The sequence below is a fragment of the Bufo bufo genome, chromosome 4 (genome assembly GCF_905171765.1).
Source record: "Bufo bufo chromosome 4, aBufBuf1.1, whole genome shotgun sequence".
Classification (NCBI taxonomy): domain Eukaryota; kingdom Metazoa; phylum Chordata; class Amphibia; order Anura; family Bufonidae; genus Bufo; species Bufo bufo.
Window position 1 is genome coordinate 269,780,244 of NC_053392.1, and position 18,074 is coordinate 269,798,317.

The following is an 18,074-nucleotide window of genomic DNA, read 5'->3' on the forward strand; positions in this document are numbered from 1 at the left end:
CAAACCCTGCAAGATATAATACTATTTATATTTAAAGAGGTTCCCCAGGCACCTCAGAATAGGTCATTAATATCTGATTAGTGAGAGTCCCACCCCTGCGCCCCCACCCATTAGCTGTTTCTTTTCTGTCTCTGGCACTAGAATTAACACTTTGAATGGAACAGGAAGCACTGGGGCATCTAAATTGTAGTGGCCATGCTGGGTTACCGCTGCACAGCTCCCTTTCAAAATGAATGAACCTGGAAAACCCCTTTAATGGTGAAGTATCACCATAGATTTTAGTGAAGTATCTTATTAGTTTCATGAAAGTGTTATAAATGCTACTTAACTGGTTGTCCAGGTGGCCCAGGCAGTCCTATTGGACCTGGTGCACCCATTGGTACTTCACCAAACAATGGGCAAGCGCTAGCACACTGTCGTTGTACAGATTGTGCATATGATGACATTTGTTCAAGAACAAATTTCTGACAAACTTCTATTATACGGGATGCTGGAAAAGATGGTCCCTGTTAAAAGAAAAAGAAAATATTTAATTGCTTTTATAATACAGATGTGGATGATTTATAGAAACATAGAATGTGTCGGCAGATAAAAACCATTTGGCCCATCTAGTCTGCCCAATATACTGAATACTATGAATAGCCCTTGGCCCTATCTTATATGATGGATGGCCTTATGCCTATCCCATGCATGCTTAAACTTCTTCACTGTATTTGCAGCTTCCACTTCTACAGGAAGGCTATTCCAAGCATCCACTACTCTCTCAGTAAAGTAATACTTCCTGATATTACTTTTAAACCTTTGCCCCTCTAATTTAAAACTATGCCATCTTGTAGCAGTTTTTCTTCTTTTAAATATTTTCTCCTCTTTTACCTTGTTGATTCCCTTTATGTATTTAAAGGTTTTATCATATCCCCTCTGTCTCATCTTTCTTCCAAGCTATATATGTTAAGGTCCTTTAATCTTTCCTGGTAAGTTTCATCCTGTAATCCATGTACTAGTTTAGTAGCTCTTCTCTGAACTCTCTCCAAAGTATCAATATCCTTCTGGAGTTATCGTCTCCAGTACTGAGCACAATACTCCAAATGAGGTCTCACTAGTGCTCTGTAGAGCGGCATGAGCACCTCCCTCTTTCTACTGGTAATGCCTCTCCCTATACACCCAAGCATTCTGCTAGCATTTCCTGCTGCTCTATGACATTGTCTGCCTGCCTTTAAGTCTTCTGAAATAATGACCCCCTAAATCCCTTTCCTCAGATACTGAGGTTAGGACTGTATCACTTTTATATTCTGCTCTTGGGTTTTTACGCCCCAGGTGCTTTATCTTGCACTTATCAACATAAAATTTTAGTTGCCAGATTTTTGACCATTCTTCTAGTTTTCCTAAATCCTTTTCAATTTGGTGTATCCCTCCAGGAACATCAACCCTGCTACAAATCTTTGTATCATCCGCAAAAAGACACACCTTACCAGCGAGGCCTTCTGCAATTTCGCTGATAAAGATATTAATTTATATGGGTCCCAGAACAGATCCCAGAGGTACCCCACTGGTAACAAGACCATGGTCTGAATATACTCCATTGACTACAACCCTCTGTTGTCTGTCTCTCAGCCACTGCCTAATCCTTTCAACAATATGGGAGTCCAAGCACAAAGACTGCAATTTATTGATATGCCTTCTATGTGGGACAGTATCAAAAGCCTTACTAAAGTCTAGATAAGCGATGTCTACTGCACCTCCGCCATCTATTATTTTAGTCACCCAATCAAAAAAAAGCAATAATATTAGTTTGACATGATCTCCCTGAAGTAAACCCATGCTGCTGTTTTTCATCTTTCAATCCATGGGATTTTAGATGTTCCACAATCCTCTCCTTAAGTATGGTTTCCATTAATTTACCCACTATTGATGTCAGGCTTACTGGCTTATAGTTGCCAGATTCCTCCATACTACCTTTCTTGTGAATGGGCACAACATTTGCTAATTTCCAATCTTCTGGGATGACTCCTGTTACCAGTGATTGGTTAAATAAATCTGTTAATGGTTTTGCTAGTTCACCGCTAAGCTCTTTTAATAGCTTTGGGTGTATCCCATCAGGCCCCTGTGACTTATTTGTATTAATTTTAGACAGCTGACTTAGAACATCTTCCTCTGTAAAGTCACATGCATCAAAATATTCATTAGTCTTTCTTCCTAACTGAGGTCCTTTTCCTTTGTAAAAACTGAACAGAAGTATTCATTGAGGCAGTCAGCTAGTTCTTTATCTTCTTCCATATACCTTCCTTCTTTTGTTTTTAATTTGGTAATTCCTTGTTTTAGTATCCTTTTTTCATTTATGTATCTGAAGAATGTCTTATCGCCTTTTTTCACTGACTGAGCTAATTTCTCTTCTGCCTGTGCTTTAGAAGCTCTTATAACTTGTTTGGTCTCTCTCTGCCTAATCTTATAAATTTGCCTGTCATCCTCGTTTATTTTGTTTTTTTTAATAATTACTAAATGCTATCTTTTTGTTTTTAATGATTTTGGCCACTTCTGCTTAGTACCACAGTGGTCTCTTCCTTTTTTTGCTTTTACTGACAAGCCTAATGCAATTATCTGTTGCTTTCAATAGTGCCACTTTTAAGTAGTCCCATTACTCCTGGACTCCATTGAAACTGTTCCAATCTAATAGGGACTCGTATACCACTAATCTAATTTTAGAAAAGTCTGTTTTTCTAAAATCTGAAACTTTTGTTTTTGCGTGGTGTGACTCAGTCACTGTACTTATAGTAAACCACACTGACTGGTGATCACTAGACCCCAAGCTTTCCCCTACAGTAATATTAGATACCAAATTTCCATTTGTGAATACTAAATCTAAAATGGCCTCCTTCCGGGTTGGCTCCTCAACTACTTGCTGTAGAGATAATCCCAGTATGGAATTTAGAATATCTGTACTCCTGGCAGAACTAGCTATTTTGGTTTTTCAGTTTACATCAGGAAGATTAAAGTCTCCCATAATGATAACTTCCCCTTTCAATGTCATTTTAGCTATTTCCTCAACTAGTAGATCATCTAATTCTTTGACTTGGCTAGGTGGTCTATATATCACACCTACACGAGTTACCTTATGATTATCAAGCTGCAATGTAACCCAAACTGACTCTAAATTGGTCTTGCTAACTTGTATTAAATTAGATTTTATGCACAGGGTGCTAAAGGAAATACTTTGAAATACTGCCATTCTTGCATGAAAAACAAGCTATAAATAAATATTGGCTTTACCTCTATTAATCCAGAGAAAAACATAGCCACTGGTTATTGTGCACCAGTCTTGGTTTGTAAAAAAGCTATTGTGCTATAGCATACATAAGGATATCCTACAATTTTATTTATTTAAAAAAATATATATATATTAATGGCATGTCCTTTTATGTAAACATGTAGAATTTTAATAATAGTGTGTTCTTACCTTTGATCCCATAGGCCCAATATCACCTGGGATCCCAGGGTCACCAGGAAGGCCTTGCTCTCCTGGTTGACCACGAGCACCAAGTTCTCCTGGAGATCCTCGTCTACCAAGAAGTCCTTCTGGGCCTACTGGACCACTATCTCCAACCTAAATTATTACTAAATGTTAATTGATGTACCTAAAACAAATCAATTCATAATGTACAGTAATTACTTGATACATATAAACACACACACTTACCTTGCCTTTTGGCCCCTTTGTTCCTTTCTCTCCCTAAAATATATTTTAATTAATGAAAAAATATTATGTCAGTTATTATTTATTTTGAACATAGTATACCAGAAAAATGACCGGGTTTGTGCTGCTTTGACAAACCTGGTTCGTTCATTTACATAACTGAAAATCCTGTTCCGTACCTGACTTAAAACGTAGTGCCTACGGTGAGGCTCTTTTAAGATGACAGCGGTTAATGCAAGACTTCAGTAGTCTCATGCATGCGCTGTTAGCGTAAGTAGCAGCGCATGCATTTAATGCATTACATTACAAATCTGAATCCAGGTTCGTGGCACATGCCACGATCATTTATGAACCCGGGTTTGAAGTCATAATGTAATACATTAATGCATGCGTTGCTACTTACAGTAATGGTGCATGCGCAAGACTACCGTAGTCTCAGGTTACCAGGCACAATCTTGAAGGAGCCTCATTAGAGGCAATACATTTTAAACATGTACGGAGCTAGGGATTCAGAGTTATGTAGATGAACAAACCTGGTTCGTCAAAGCAGTACGAAGCTGGTTTGCTTATCAATAATCTGGACTCTTATCTGAAGTACTACTGATCTATTACTGTACATGATAGTCCAAAATCTGGGTAACAGATTTTCTAAGACTGGTGTTTGCTAAGCCATTCTTAATCATAAGTGTGCTAGAGTAAGATGTGCAAACCTCTTAATAAATTAGGTTCATCTTTGGGCTGTCCATACTGACATTGATACCAGTTATGAGTAGTTGTAGATTTGATCTATATAATCTTATCTTTCTTGTTCATTTGGATTATTTTTTCAGGTGGAAATTCTCATATTGAAATCAGATGCATAAGCCCGATTATACCTTCAGTCCTTCTACACCCTTAGCTCCTTGAATTCCAGTATTTCCCTGTTAAAAAAAAAAAAGAATATATTTATTTTAAATGCTTCAGTTTACTAATAAAAGTTTAAATTGTTGCGATTTAAATTACTTCCTCCAAAGTACACACCAAAGTACACTCAGGTTAGAAATATATGGCAGCGTTCAATAAGCGTAATTAGTAATAGAATTGTCTAAAATGATTATCATAAACTGCATTGTATCCATTGATATTATTACATGTCTCCTTGAGAGGCAGTTTCTTGTTTTCACAAATGTGTTATTTTCCAGATAACTAAGAAAATAGACAAAATTATGAACCTCACCCATCCATCCTCAGCCACCCTGTGCCATGGGGGAAAAGGAAAAGAAAAACATAGACAATTAGATACCCTAGATATACACTTACTTTTGGCCCAGGTACACCCAGGAAGTCCAACATGGACCCTGTGAATTGATAAAACTGATTAGTTTTGAAATGTATCTTTGCAAGTCTTTAAATCTATTATCTCATAATAAATCTTATAGGATTACTCATTATTTCAGTTAGCTGTCCTTCAAGAAGACAAAATAAAGAGGAAATAAAACCAGCTCCACCAGAAAAAAAATTTAAACTACTCACAGCTGCACCAGGTGGTCCGATAAATCCAGGTCTGCCAGGACGTCCAGCTTCCCCTTTTGGTCCTGGAGGTCCCTTTTTACAATTTTAGAAAAAACAGCATACAAAAAGTTTAGATAAGGGAATTATTAAAGGCTGCGTTCACATCAGCAATAGTATTCCGCGCTTTCAGAACCCCATTATCTGGGACAAAAATTCCTACATGCAAAACTTTAGTTTTTGTGCTTTCTGACAATCTGCGATGGAAATCTGATCCAAATGGAGCCTCTGACACAGATGTGACAAGCCCATACAACAAACCATTACAATACAGTATTCTTTTGAGCTAGTTAAAGCAACCCTCCAGTTCAAGATTGTTTTTTACAACAACTGAGAAATACACAGAACATTTACCTGAGAACATCCTTTTCATCTTTATAGTTGCTGTTCCACTAATTCCCTGTCTTCCTCTTGTGTCATCCAAGATGTCTGCAATGCGTCTCAAACTGTCTAATGCATACTGAGCATTTGGTAGCTCAAGACACTTGGATTGGCCAGACTAGTGAGCAGTACTGGCCAATCCAAGAGTAGGGTTTTAGATGTATGAAGTATCTTGGGCTACCAAATATGCACAGTGTACATCAGGTAGTCTTAGAATTAGGGATGAGCGAACCCGAACTGTATAGTTCGGGTTCGTACCGAATTTTGGGGTGTCGGGTAAAAGTCCCGGGTTCGGGTTCGGTGTTCGGCGCTTTCTTGGCGCTTATTGAAAGGCTGCAAAAGCAGCCAATCAACAAGCATCATACTACTTGCCCCAAGAGGCCATCACAGCCATGCATACTATTGGCATGCTGTGATTGGCCAGTGCAGCATGTGACCCAGCCTCTATATAGGCTTGGGTCACGTAGCGCTGCACGTCACTCAGCTGATACAAGTGTAGGAAGAGGTTGCAGCTGCGACGTTAGGGCGAGATTAGGCAGTGATTAACTCCTCTCAAAAGACTTCATTCAGTGATCGATCTACAGCTGTGGATCATTGAACTGCTGCTATTCAATTGCTCACTGTTTTTAGGCTGCCCAGAGCGTTTTTCAGTCACTTTTTTCTGGGGTGATCGGCGGCCATTTTGTGGCTTGTTGTGCGCGAGCACAAGCTGCCACCAAGTACATTTAACCATCAATAGTGTGGTATTTTTTTGCTATACTCCTACATCAGGGTCAAGCTGTCATCAAGTGCATTTAACCATCAATAGTGTGGTTATTTTTTCGCCATATACTACATCAGGGGCAAGCTGTGCCTGTCACACCAAGTGCATTTAACCATCAATAGTGTGGTTATTTTTTGGCTATATCCTATATCAGGGTCAAGCTGTCATCAAGTGCATTAACCCATCAATAGTGTGGTTATTTTTTGCTATATATCCTACATCAGGGTCAAGCTGTCATCAAGTGCATTTAACCATCATAGTGCTGGTTATTTTTTGGCCATATACTACATCAGGGGCAAGCTGAGCCTGTCACCCAAGTGCATTTAAACCATCAATAGTGTGGTTATTTTTTGGCTATATCCTACATCAGGGTCAAGCTGTACATCAAGTGCATTAACCATCAATAGTGTGGTTATTTTTTGGCCATATACTACATCAGGGGCAAGCTGAGCCTGTCACCCAAGTGCATTTAACCCTTCAATAGTGTGGTTATTTTTTGGCTATATCCTACATCAGGGTCAAGCTGTCATCAAGTGCCATTTAACCATCAATAGTGTGGTTATTTTTTGGCCATATACTACATCAGGGGAAGTTGAGCCTGTCACCCAAGTGCATTTAACCATCAATAGTGTGGTTATTTTTTGGCTATATCCTACATCAGGTTTAAGCTGTCATCAAGTGCATTTAACCATCAATAGTGTGGTTATTTTTTGGCCATATACTACATCAGGGTCAAGCTGAGCCTGTCACCAAGTTATTCTCATTAACTTCACACACAAGCTACAGTGCAGATCCAAGTCTAATTCTGTGATTAAAACGTTATACCTGTCACCCAGCGCCTAAAAAAATAGGTTCAAGCCTGTCATCAAGTGCATTTAACCATCAATAGTGTGGTTACTCTTTTTGGCCAATATACTACATCAGTGGTCAAGCTGAGCCTGTCACCAAGTTATTCTCATTAACTTCACACACAAGCTACAGTGCAGATCCAAGTCTAATTCTGTGATTAAACGTATACCTGTCACCCAGCGCCTAAAAAATAGGCCTCACATTTATATTCATCCAAATCTGTCCTTACTGCTTTAGCTGGTCAAGTTATTTAGTGTCCGTCAAAGCACAGTTTTTGTTCTGGGTTGAAATACAATTCCCAATTTTGCAATTCTCTAAATTAGTGGTTTCTGCTGTATCAGGACTACTTTAAATCTTTCCCTAAAAGGGTATATTAGATTCAAGGAGCTGATAGGGTAATTCTCAATAACTTCACACACACGCTACAGTGCAGATCCAAGTCTAATTCTGTGCTTAAACGATTATACCTGTCACCCCCCCCGGCGCCTAAAAAATAGGCCCTCACATTCATATTCATCCAAAATCTGTCATTACTGCTTTAGACTGGTCATGTTATTTAGGTCCCGTCAAAGCACAGTATTTGTTCTGGGTGAAATACAATTCCCAATTTTGCAATTCTCTAAATTAGTGGTTCTTCTGCTGTATCAGGCCTACTTTAAATCTAATCCCTAAAAGGGTTATATTAGATTCAAGGTGCTGATAGGGTAATTCTCAATAAATTCACACACACGCTACAGTGCAGATCCAAGTCTAATTCTGTGATTAAACAGTATACCTGTCCACCCAGCGCCTAAAAAATAGGCCTCACATTTATATTCATCCAAATCTGTCATCATTACTGCTTTAGCTGGTCAAGGTATTTAGTGTCCCGTCAAAGCACAGTTTTTGTTCTGGGGTTGAAATACAATTCCCAATTTAGCAATTCTCTAAATTAGTGGTTTCTGCTGTATCAGGACTACTTTAAATCTATCCCTAAAAGGTATATTAGATTCAAGGTGCTGATAGGGTAGTTCTCAATAACTTCACACCACTCGCTACTGTGCAGATCCAAGTCTAATTCTGTCCATAAAACGTATACCTGTCACCCAGCGCCTAAATAATAGGCCTCAAATTTATATTCAGCTAAATCTGTCATTACTGGTGTGCCTGTATTAGTGTAATATACGGGTACCTAAATAGATAGCCCAGATAGTGTTAGGTGTCTGTAAAAAAAGGCCTGAATATGAATTCAATAAATTGGCCCCGATTAATATTTTCCTTATTGTGGTGAACGGTAACAATGAGGAAAAACATCTAGAAAGGGACGCGCGACATGGTCGTGGTGGTGTTAGTGGACCCTCTGGTGCTGGGAGGGACGTGGCCGTTCTGCCCCCTCAGCCACACGTCCTAAGTGAACAACTACCTCATGTCCCAGTAGCCAGCAGATTTTACAGCGATATTTTGTGGGGCCCAATGCCGTTCTAAGGATGGTAAGGCCTGAGCAGGTACAGGCATTAGTCAATTGGAGTGGCCGACAGTGGATCCAGCACGTTCACATTATCTCCCACCCAGTCTTCTGCAGAAAGCGCACAGATGGCGCAATGAAAACCAAGCCCATCAGTCTGTCACACCTCACCCCCATGCATATCAGGGAAACTGTCTGAGCCTCAAGTTATGCAGCAGTCTCTTATGCTGTTTGAAGACTCTGCTGGCAGGGTTTCCCAAGGGCATCCACCTAGCCCTTCCCCAGGGGTGGAAGAGATAGAATGCACTAACGCACAACCACTTATGTTTCCTGATGATGAGGACATGGGAATACCACCTCAGCATGTCTCTGATGATGACGAAACACAGGTGCCAACTGCTGCGTCTTTCTGCAGTGTGCAGACTGAACAGGAGGTCAGGGGTCAAGACTGGGTGGAAGACGATGCAGTGGACGATGAGGTCCTAGACCCCACATGGAATGAAGGTCGTGCCACTGACTTTCACAGTTCGGAGGAAGAGGCAGTGGTGAGACCGAGCCAACAGCGTAGCAAAAGAGGGAGCAGTGGGCAAAAGCAGAACACCCGCCGCCAAGAGACTCCGCCTGCTACTGACTGCTGCCATCTGGGACCGAGCACCCCAAAGGCAGCTTCAAGGAGTTCCCTGGCATGGCACTTCTTCAAACAATGTGCTGACGACAAGACCCGAGTGGTTTGCACGCTGTGCCATCAGAGCCTGAAGCGAGGCATTAACGTTCTGAACCTTAGCACAACCTGCATGACCAGGCACCTGCATGCAAAGCATGAACTGCAGTGGAGTAAACACCTTAAAAACAAGGAAGTCACTCAGGCTCCCCCTGCTACCTCTTCTGCTGCTGCCGCCTCGGCCTCCTCTGCGGCTGCCGCCGCCTCGGCCTCTTCCTCCGCCTCTGGAGGAACGTTGGCACCTGCCGCCCAGCAAACATGGTATGTACCACCACCTGCGTCACCAAGCATCTCAACCATGTCACACTGCAGCGTTCAGCTCTCCATCTCACAAACATTTGAGAGAAAGCGTAAATTCCCACCTAGCCACCCTCGATCCCTGGCCCTGAATGCCAGCATTTCTAAACTACTGGCCTATGAAATGCTGTCATTTAGGCTGGTGGACACAGACAGCTTCAAACAGCTCATGTCGCTTGCTGTTCCACAGTATGTTGTTCCCAGCCGGCACTACTTCTCCAAGAGAGCCGTTCCTTCCCTGCACAACCAAGTATCCGATAAAATCAAGTGTGCACTGTGCAACGCCATCTGTGGCAAGGTCCACCTAACCACAGATACATGGACCAGTAAGTACGGCCAGGGACGCTATATCTCCCTAACTGCACACTGGGTAAATGTAGTGGCGGCTGGGCCCCAGGCGGAGAGCTGTTTGGCGCACGTCCTTCCGCCGCCAAGGATCGCAGGGCAACATTCTTTGCCTCCTGTCTCCTCCTCCTCCTACTCAGCTTCCTCCTCCTCTTCTTCCACCTGCTCATCCAGTCAGCCACACACCTTCACCACCAACTTCAGCACAGCCCGGGATAAACGTCAGCAGGCCGTTCTGAAACTCATATGTTTGAGGGACAGGCCCCACACCGCACAGGAGTTGTGGGGGGTATAGAACAACAGACCGACGAGAGGTTGCTGCCGGTGAGCCTCAAGCCTGGCCTGGTGGTGTGCGATAATGGGCGAAATCTTGTTGCAGCTCTGGGACTAGCGGGTTTGACGCACATCCCTTGCCTGGCGCATGTGTTGAATTTGGTGGTGCAGAAGTTCATTCGCAACTACCCCGACATGTCAGAGCTGCTGCATAAAGTGCGGGCCGTCTGTTCGCGCTTCCAGCGTTCACATCCTGCAGCTGTTTGCCTGTCTGCGCTACAGCGTAACTTCGGCCTTCCCGCTCACCGCCTCAAATGCGACGTGCCCACCAGGTGGAACTCCACCTTGCACATGCTGGACAGACTGTGCGAGCAGCAGCAGGCCATAGTGGAGTTTCAGCTGCAGCACGCACGGGTCAGTCGCACTGCGGAACAGCACCACTTCACCACCAATGACTGGGCCTCCATGCGAGACCTGTGTGCCCTGTTGCGCTGTTTTGAGTACTCCACCAACATGGCCAGTGGCGATGACGCCGTTATCAGCGTTACAATACCACTTCTATGTCTCCTTGAGAAAACACTTAGGGCGATGATGGAAGAGAAGGTGGCCCAGGAGGAGGAAGAGGGGTCATTTTTAGCACTTTCAGGCCAGACAGGGCCCACTACTGGAGGACGAGGAGGACGAGGATGAGGAGGAGGTGGAGGAGGTGGAGGAGGATGAGGATGACGCATGTTCACAGCGGGGTGGCACCCAACGCAGCTCGGGCCCATCACTGGTGCGTGGCTGGGGGGAAACGCAGGACGATGACGATACGCCTCCCACAGAGGACAGCTTGTCCTTACCTCTGGGCAGCCTGGCACACATGAGCGACTACATGCTGCAGTGCCTGCGCAACGACAGCAGAGTTGCCCACATTTTAACGTGTGCGGACTACTGGGTTGCCACCCTGCTGGATCCACGGTACAAAGACAATGTGCCCACCTTACTTCATGCACTGGAGCGTGATAGTAAGATGCGCGAGTACAAGCGCACGTTGGTAGACGCGCTACTGAGAGCATTCCCAAATGTCACAGGGGAACAAGTGGAAGCCCAAGGCGAAGGCAGAGGAGGAGCAAGAGGTCGCCAACGCAGCTGTGTCACGGCCAGCTCCTCTGAGGGCAGGGTTAGCATGGCAGAGATGTGGAAAAGTTTTGTCACCACGCCACAGCTAACTGCACCACCACCTGATACGGAACGTGTTAGCAGGAGGCAACATTTCAATAACATGGTGGAACAGTACCTGTGCACACTCCTCCACGTACTGACTGATGGTTCGGCCCCATTCAACTTCTGGGTCTCCAAATTGTCCACGTGGCCAGAGCTAGCCTTTTATGCCTTGGAGGTGCTGGCCTGCCCGGCGGCCAGCGTTTTGTCTGAACGTGTATTCAGCACGGCAGGGGGCGTCATTACAGACAAACGCAGCCGCCTGTCTACAGCCAATGTGGACAAGCTGACGTTCATAAAAATGAACCAGGCATGGATCCCACAGGACCTGTCCATCCCTTGTGCAGATTAGACATTAACTACCTCCCCTTAACAATATATTATTGTACTCCAGGGCATTTCCTCATTCAATCCTATTTTTATTTTCATTTTACCATTATATTGCGGGGCAACCCAAAGTTGAACGAACCTCTCCTCTGTCTGGGTGCCGGGGCCTAAAAATATCTGACAGTGGCCTGTTCCAGTGGTGGGTGACATGAAGCCTGATTCTCTGCTATGACATGAAGACTGATTCTCTGCCGAAATTAAGCCTGAATCTCTGTTATGGGACCTCTCTCCTCTGTCTGGGTGCCGGGGCCTAAAAATATCTGACAGTGGCCTGTTCCAGTGGAGGGTGACATGAAGCCTGATTCTCTGCTATGACATGAAGACTGATTCTCTGCTGACATGAAGCCAGATTCTCTGCTATGGGACCTCTCTCCTCTGCCTGGGTGCCTGGGCCTAAATATGTGACAATGGACTGTTCCAGTGGTGGGTGACGTGAAGCCTGATTCTCTGCTATGACATGAAGACTGATTCTCTGCTGACATGAAGCCTGAATCTCTGTTATGGGACCTCTCTCCTCTGTCTGAGTGCCTGGGCCTAAATATGTGACAATGGACTGTTCCAGTGGTGGGTGACGTGAAGCCTGATTCTCTGCTATGACATGAAGACTGATTCTCTGCTGACATGAAGCCTGAATCTCTGTTATGGGACCTCTCTCCTCTGTCTGGGTGCCGGGGCCTAAAAATATCTGACAGTGGCCTGTTCCAGTGGTGGGTGACATGAAGCCTGATTCTCTGCTATGACATGAAGACTGATTCTCTGCTGACATGAAGCCAGATTCTCTGCTATGGGACCTCTCTCCAATTGATATTGGTTAATTTTAATTTATTTTATTTTTATTTTAATTCATTTCCCTATCCACATTTGTTTACAGGGGATTTACCTACATGTTGCTGCCTTTTGCAGCCCTCTAGCTCTTTCCTGGGCTGTTTTACAGCCTTTTTAGTGCCGAAAAGTTCGGGTCCCCATTGAAGTCAATGGGGTTCGGGTTCGGGATGAAGTTCGGGTCGGGTTCGGATCCCGAACCCGAACATTTCCGGGAAGTTCGGCCGAACTTCTCGAACCCGAACATTCAGGTGTTCGCTCAACTCTACTTAGAAGCAGTGCAGCCATCTTGGATGACAGAAGAGGAGCCCAGGAATTAACAAATCTGCAACAAAAAAGATGAAAAGGAGGCCGCCAATATTTAGTTAGTTCCCCAGTTAATGTGATTTTTTTCTTTCTAGAAGCCAAGGGTCACTTTAACAATGCTGAAAAAAAACTTTTTTTACACTCTGTTTCTATTTTCTGATTGTATCTGTCTTTATTCAATTTTCATTATACTATTATGCTGCATTTTTTTTTGTTTGTTGATGCAGTTCCAACGATTTGCTTTAACCTCTTCACCTCTTCAAACTTCCAGAAATATAACAGCATTGCAAGATGAATGTTATTGTGTACCATGCCATATATTTAAAGAATGGTGATGGCAGCAACTTATAGTAGTATACGGCTGACAGCCTGCTGCAACAGTCTAAGATTGATGCTGGCAACAGTCCTGGACATTTAACCCCTCAGTAGCGACTATAGAAGTTGGTATGGCAACTGAAGGCCTCCAGGCTTGTCATGTACTAAGGACTACAAGGCCCTGGTAGGCAAAGTTTCACTGTAAAACTGGCAGGTTCAATACGCTGCAACAGATGACTACTGCCATGTATTGTACCAGCCATCAGACCACTGGATCTTCAAGTCCCCAAGTGGGACTGAAAAATAAAAAAGGAAACATTTCAATAAAATAAAAAGCGCATTCACAAATTTCTAATTGGTTAAAAATAAAAAAATTAAATAAACTACACATTATTATAATGTTCATGTCATCTCACCTTCCAAAAAATGTTATAATAAGCAATCAAAAAGTCATATGTATCCCAAAATGGTACCAATAAAAGTACCATCCCACAAAAAAACAAGCCCTCACACAGCTGTATTGACAGACAAATAAAAAGGTAAGGGTCTTAGATATAGTGATGCAAAATAAAATTATTTTTAGACCTCACGCACATAACCATATACATTCTGCAGTCCGTAAATTGTTGATCCACAAAACATGGATACTGGTGGTGTGTGTCTTGCTTTTTCCTGTTCTACACATCCCACCCGCAATATGGACAAGAATTAGACATTGTCTATACTTTTTGTGGACAGTGGAACAGAGATACTGATGCGAACAGTACACAATCTGCTGTTCTGCATTTTTTGCGGGCCCATTGAAATAAATCATCCACATACCATCTACAGATTCAATATGGATCAAAAAATACAGTCATGTGCATGGGGCTTTAAAGAAAAAATAATTTAATGACACAAAAGTAGTAAAAGATGAAAAAAACATAAATTTGCATTGCTTTCTACAGGAGAGAGTGTTGTGGGCAGGTATTATAACATTTGTGCTATCTGTACAGGGGGGGGGGGGGGGTGAGAATGGGGAGCTGAGCTGTTACCGTGATTTGATGTTACCTGCATCAAGCTTTACAGTAGAGGAGGTATAACATCAGATCACACCATGGAGAAACAATCCATACAAAACAAAAAATATATCCCATTGTGAGGCTCTGTGACGAACGTGAATACTGAAAGATATCAGACTTTTTTAAAGAGAGGTCAAAACTGCTGACAGTGCTATATATGGGTGATGAAGAGCAATGTAAGGAATTGGCAGGAGTCCAACACCCGGCACCCCTGCCGATCAGCTGTATGAAGAGAAGGCATATTGTACATATTCCATCTCCTGTCTCTCTTCCTGTTCACCGCTGCTGTCTATGGCAAAGCAGCAGCAAACAGGAAGAGAGGCGGCACGTGTGCACTGAGTGCGCCTTCTGAGTGCGCCTGAGGATAGGTCTTCAATATTAATAGCCTGAAGAGCCCCTTTAAGTCCAGAGTGTTTAACACATAAAATTTCTTTAAACAGTACAATAGGTCATTTTCTGAGTTTACTAAGATCTAGTCACAGTTCAGATACCTTATTTGATTTCCTCCTAAATATTTCTATGTGAAAATGAATTTACACATTTTTGTTGTAAAAGAATACAAGAGAAATTGTATACAATAAAAATCTTTTTACTCACGGGTGTTCCTTGTGGACCTTCAGGACCTTGTTGTCCCATAAATCCCTTTTCTCCCTTTGAGATAAATATTCAAAGTGCAATATTCAAAATTATCATAGAATATTAACTATAACCTAAGATTGAAATTGAATTTTATAGTGAAGTAAGCTGAAAACCACCAGGCTAGACAGGATCTAGACTACCATATTGGCATCTCAACTCATTTCTTCCTTCTATGTGTTGATCATAAAAATTTTGGCAATGTAAAGTTAAAGCTGTTTTACTGTCAACTGTATATGTAGTAGAATAGCTAAGAAAACAGCATGTCTAATGAAATAATCAAATTGTATCTACATATTATTTTTACCTTGAGTCCCAAAGTGCCACGATGTCCTTCCTTACCCTGAAGACCTTGAAACGCCTGTTAACATAGAATTAAACATGTCTGATATTTGATAGTTATGACCTTATAAGAGGTCACCTTGAAAATGCTGAAGGTTACAGCTATTGTACTTGTCAAGGATTGATTTCATAATTTAGAAAGAACATTTTAAAATCAGCGCTAGATGAAAATTTACAAACTTAGTGGACCTGCTTACACATTCCAAGAAATATTATAAAAAAATTAACAAATGGTGTGAAATGTTACAAATGTTGGCGCCAAACTGCTTTCTGCTAAAATGTGTGACTTTTATCGATTTCACACAACCCAAAAATTTGGAAATTTTTTCACTTTATGGGGTAATTACTGTATTTCAGCACTAATAACTGTATTACTTAGACTCTCTACAGGTAGTGCAAAATTATTAGGCAAGTTGTATTTTTGAGGATTAATTTTATTATTGAACAACAACCATGTTCTCAATGAACCCAAAAAACTCATTAATATCAAAGCTGAATATTTTTGGAAGTAGTTTTTAGTTTGTTTTTAGTTTTAGCTATTTTAGGGGGATATCTGTGTGTGCAGGTGACTATTACTGTGCATAATTATTAGGCAACTTAACAAAAAACAAATATATACCCATTTCAATTATTTATTTTTACCAGTGAAACCAATATAACATCTCAACATTCACAAATATACATTTCTGACATTCAAAAACAAAACAAAAACAAATCAGTGACCAATATAGCCACCTTTCTTTGCAAGGACACTCAAAAGCCTGCCATCCATGGATTCTGTCAGTGTTTTGATCTGTTCACCATCAACATTGCGTGCAGCATCAACCACAGCCTCCCAGACACTGTTCAGAGAGGTGTACTGTTTTCCCTCCTTGTAAATCTCACATTTGATGATGGACCACAGGTTCTCAATGGGGTTCAGATCAGGTGAACAAGGAGGCCATGTCATTAGATTTTCTTCTTTTATACCCTTTCTTGCCAGCCACGCTGTGGAGTACTTGGACGCGTGTGATGGAGCATTGTCCTGCATGAAAATCATGTTTTTCTTGAAGGATGCAGACTTCTTCCTGTACCACTGCTTGAAGAAGGTGTCTTCCAGAAACTGGCAGTAGGACTGGGAGTTGAGCTTGACTCCATCCTCAACCTGAAAAGGCCCCACAAGCTCATCTTTGATGATACCAGCCCAAACCAGTACTCCACCTCCACCTTGCTGGCGTCTGAGTCGGACTGGAGCTCTCTGCCCTTTACCAATCCAGCCACGGGCCCATCCATCTGGCCCATCAAGACTCACTCTCATTTCATCAGTCCATAAAACCTTAGAAAAATCAGTCTTGAGATATTTCTTGGCCCAGTCTTGACGTTTCAGCTTGTGTGTCTTGTTCAGTGGTGGTCGTCTTTCAGCCTTTCTTACCTTGGCCATGTCTCTGAGTATTGCACACCTTGTTCTTTTGGGCACTCCAGTGATGTTGCAGCTCTGAAATATGGCCAAACTGGTGGCAAGTGGCATCTTGGCAGTTGCACGCTTGACTTTTCTCAGTTCATGGGCAGTTATTTTGCGCCTTGGTTTTTCCACACGCTTCTTGCGACCCTGTTGACTATTTTGAATGAAACGCTTGATTGTTCGATGATTACGCTTCAGAAGCTTTGCAATTTTAAGAGTGCTGCATCCCTCTGCAAGATATCTTACTATTTTTGACTTTTCTGAGCCTGTCAAGTCCTTCTTTTGACCCATTTTGCCAAAGGAAAGGAAGTTGCCTAATAATTATGCACACCTGATATAGGGTGTTGATGTCATTAGACCACACCCCTTCTCATTACAGAGATGCACATCACCTAAAATGCTTAATTGGTAGTAGGCTTTCGAGCCTATACAGCTTGGAGTAAGACAACATGCATAAAGAGGATGATGTGGTCAAAATACTCATTTGCCTAAATATTCTGCACGCAGTGTATATTGATATTATTTTGGTACTACAGTATATGAACTTTTATATTGACTACAGTATATTAATTGGTATTGAGCACAGTTTGGTGTAATTATATGAACATTTGCTTGCGGTATTATTTGGACACCATAAAATAAGTATTATTTGTGTACTGTTTGGCAGTATTGTTAACGCAATGTATAGCTGTCATTAGTGTTGAGCAAATCGAAGTTCACGAAGTGGATTTCGATTTGAATTTTAGGAAAACCCAAATCTGAATTTCCTCACGCTTCATGGTAGCAAATAGTTTTTTTCCTAAAATGGTGGCTACACGTGCTACAAAGTGAAAGTAAAAACCCCAGCGCAAGATCACCATACTGCCATGCAGCCAGCCAATTTGCAGATAGCCATCCTTTGTGATATCACAGCCATATAAAAGCCTAATCCCACGCGGAAGATCGTAGGGAGAGTTTTTAGGCAATGTAGAGAGAACATAGGAAAAGGGAGACTGCAAGGACAGTGCAGGCTGAGTAGAATCGTCCTGTGCATCTTGTTCAACTGCTGCGCCATTCATACTTAATCTGTTTAGTTATACATAGACTTACTGTGCGTCAAACTCATTGTCAATAAGTGGTCTAATATAAAGGAGCGTTTATCTAGTTCAACTGCTGCGCGATTCAAACTTAGTTACATCACACATTCAGTGACTGAACATTGTGGCCATCAGACAGTTGCCTGGGCCCCCAAAAGGAACAGGCAGTGGCAAAA

At 42.3% G+C, this 18,074-nt stretch overlaps 1 protein-coding gene across 1 annotated transcript in view; it reads right to left on the minus strand.

Moving 5' to 3' along the window:
• The window catches only part of LOC120999156 (collagen alpha-1(IX) chain-like), an 81,279-nt gene that overhangs the window by 35,198 nt on the left and 28,007 nt on the right, over positions 1-18,074 (minus strand). The window contains 9 exon segments of the mRNA XM_040430031.1: positions 330-506; positions 3,452-3,598; positions 3,692-3,724; positions 4,564-4,608; positions 4,819-4,873; positions 4,988-5,025; positions 5,201-5,272; positions 15,001-15,054; positions 15,347-15,400. Coding sequence (XP_040285965.1) covers positions 330-506; positions 3,452-3,598; positions 3,692-3,724; positions 4,564-4,608; positions 4,819-4,873; positions 4,988-5,025; positions 5,201-5,272; positions 15,001-15,054; positions 15,347-15,400 — 675 coding nt within the window.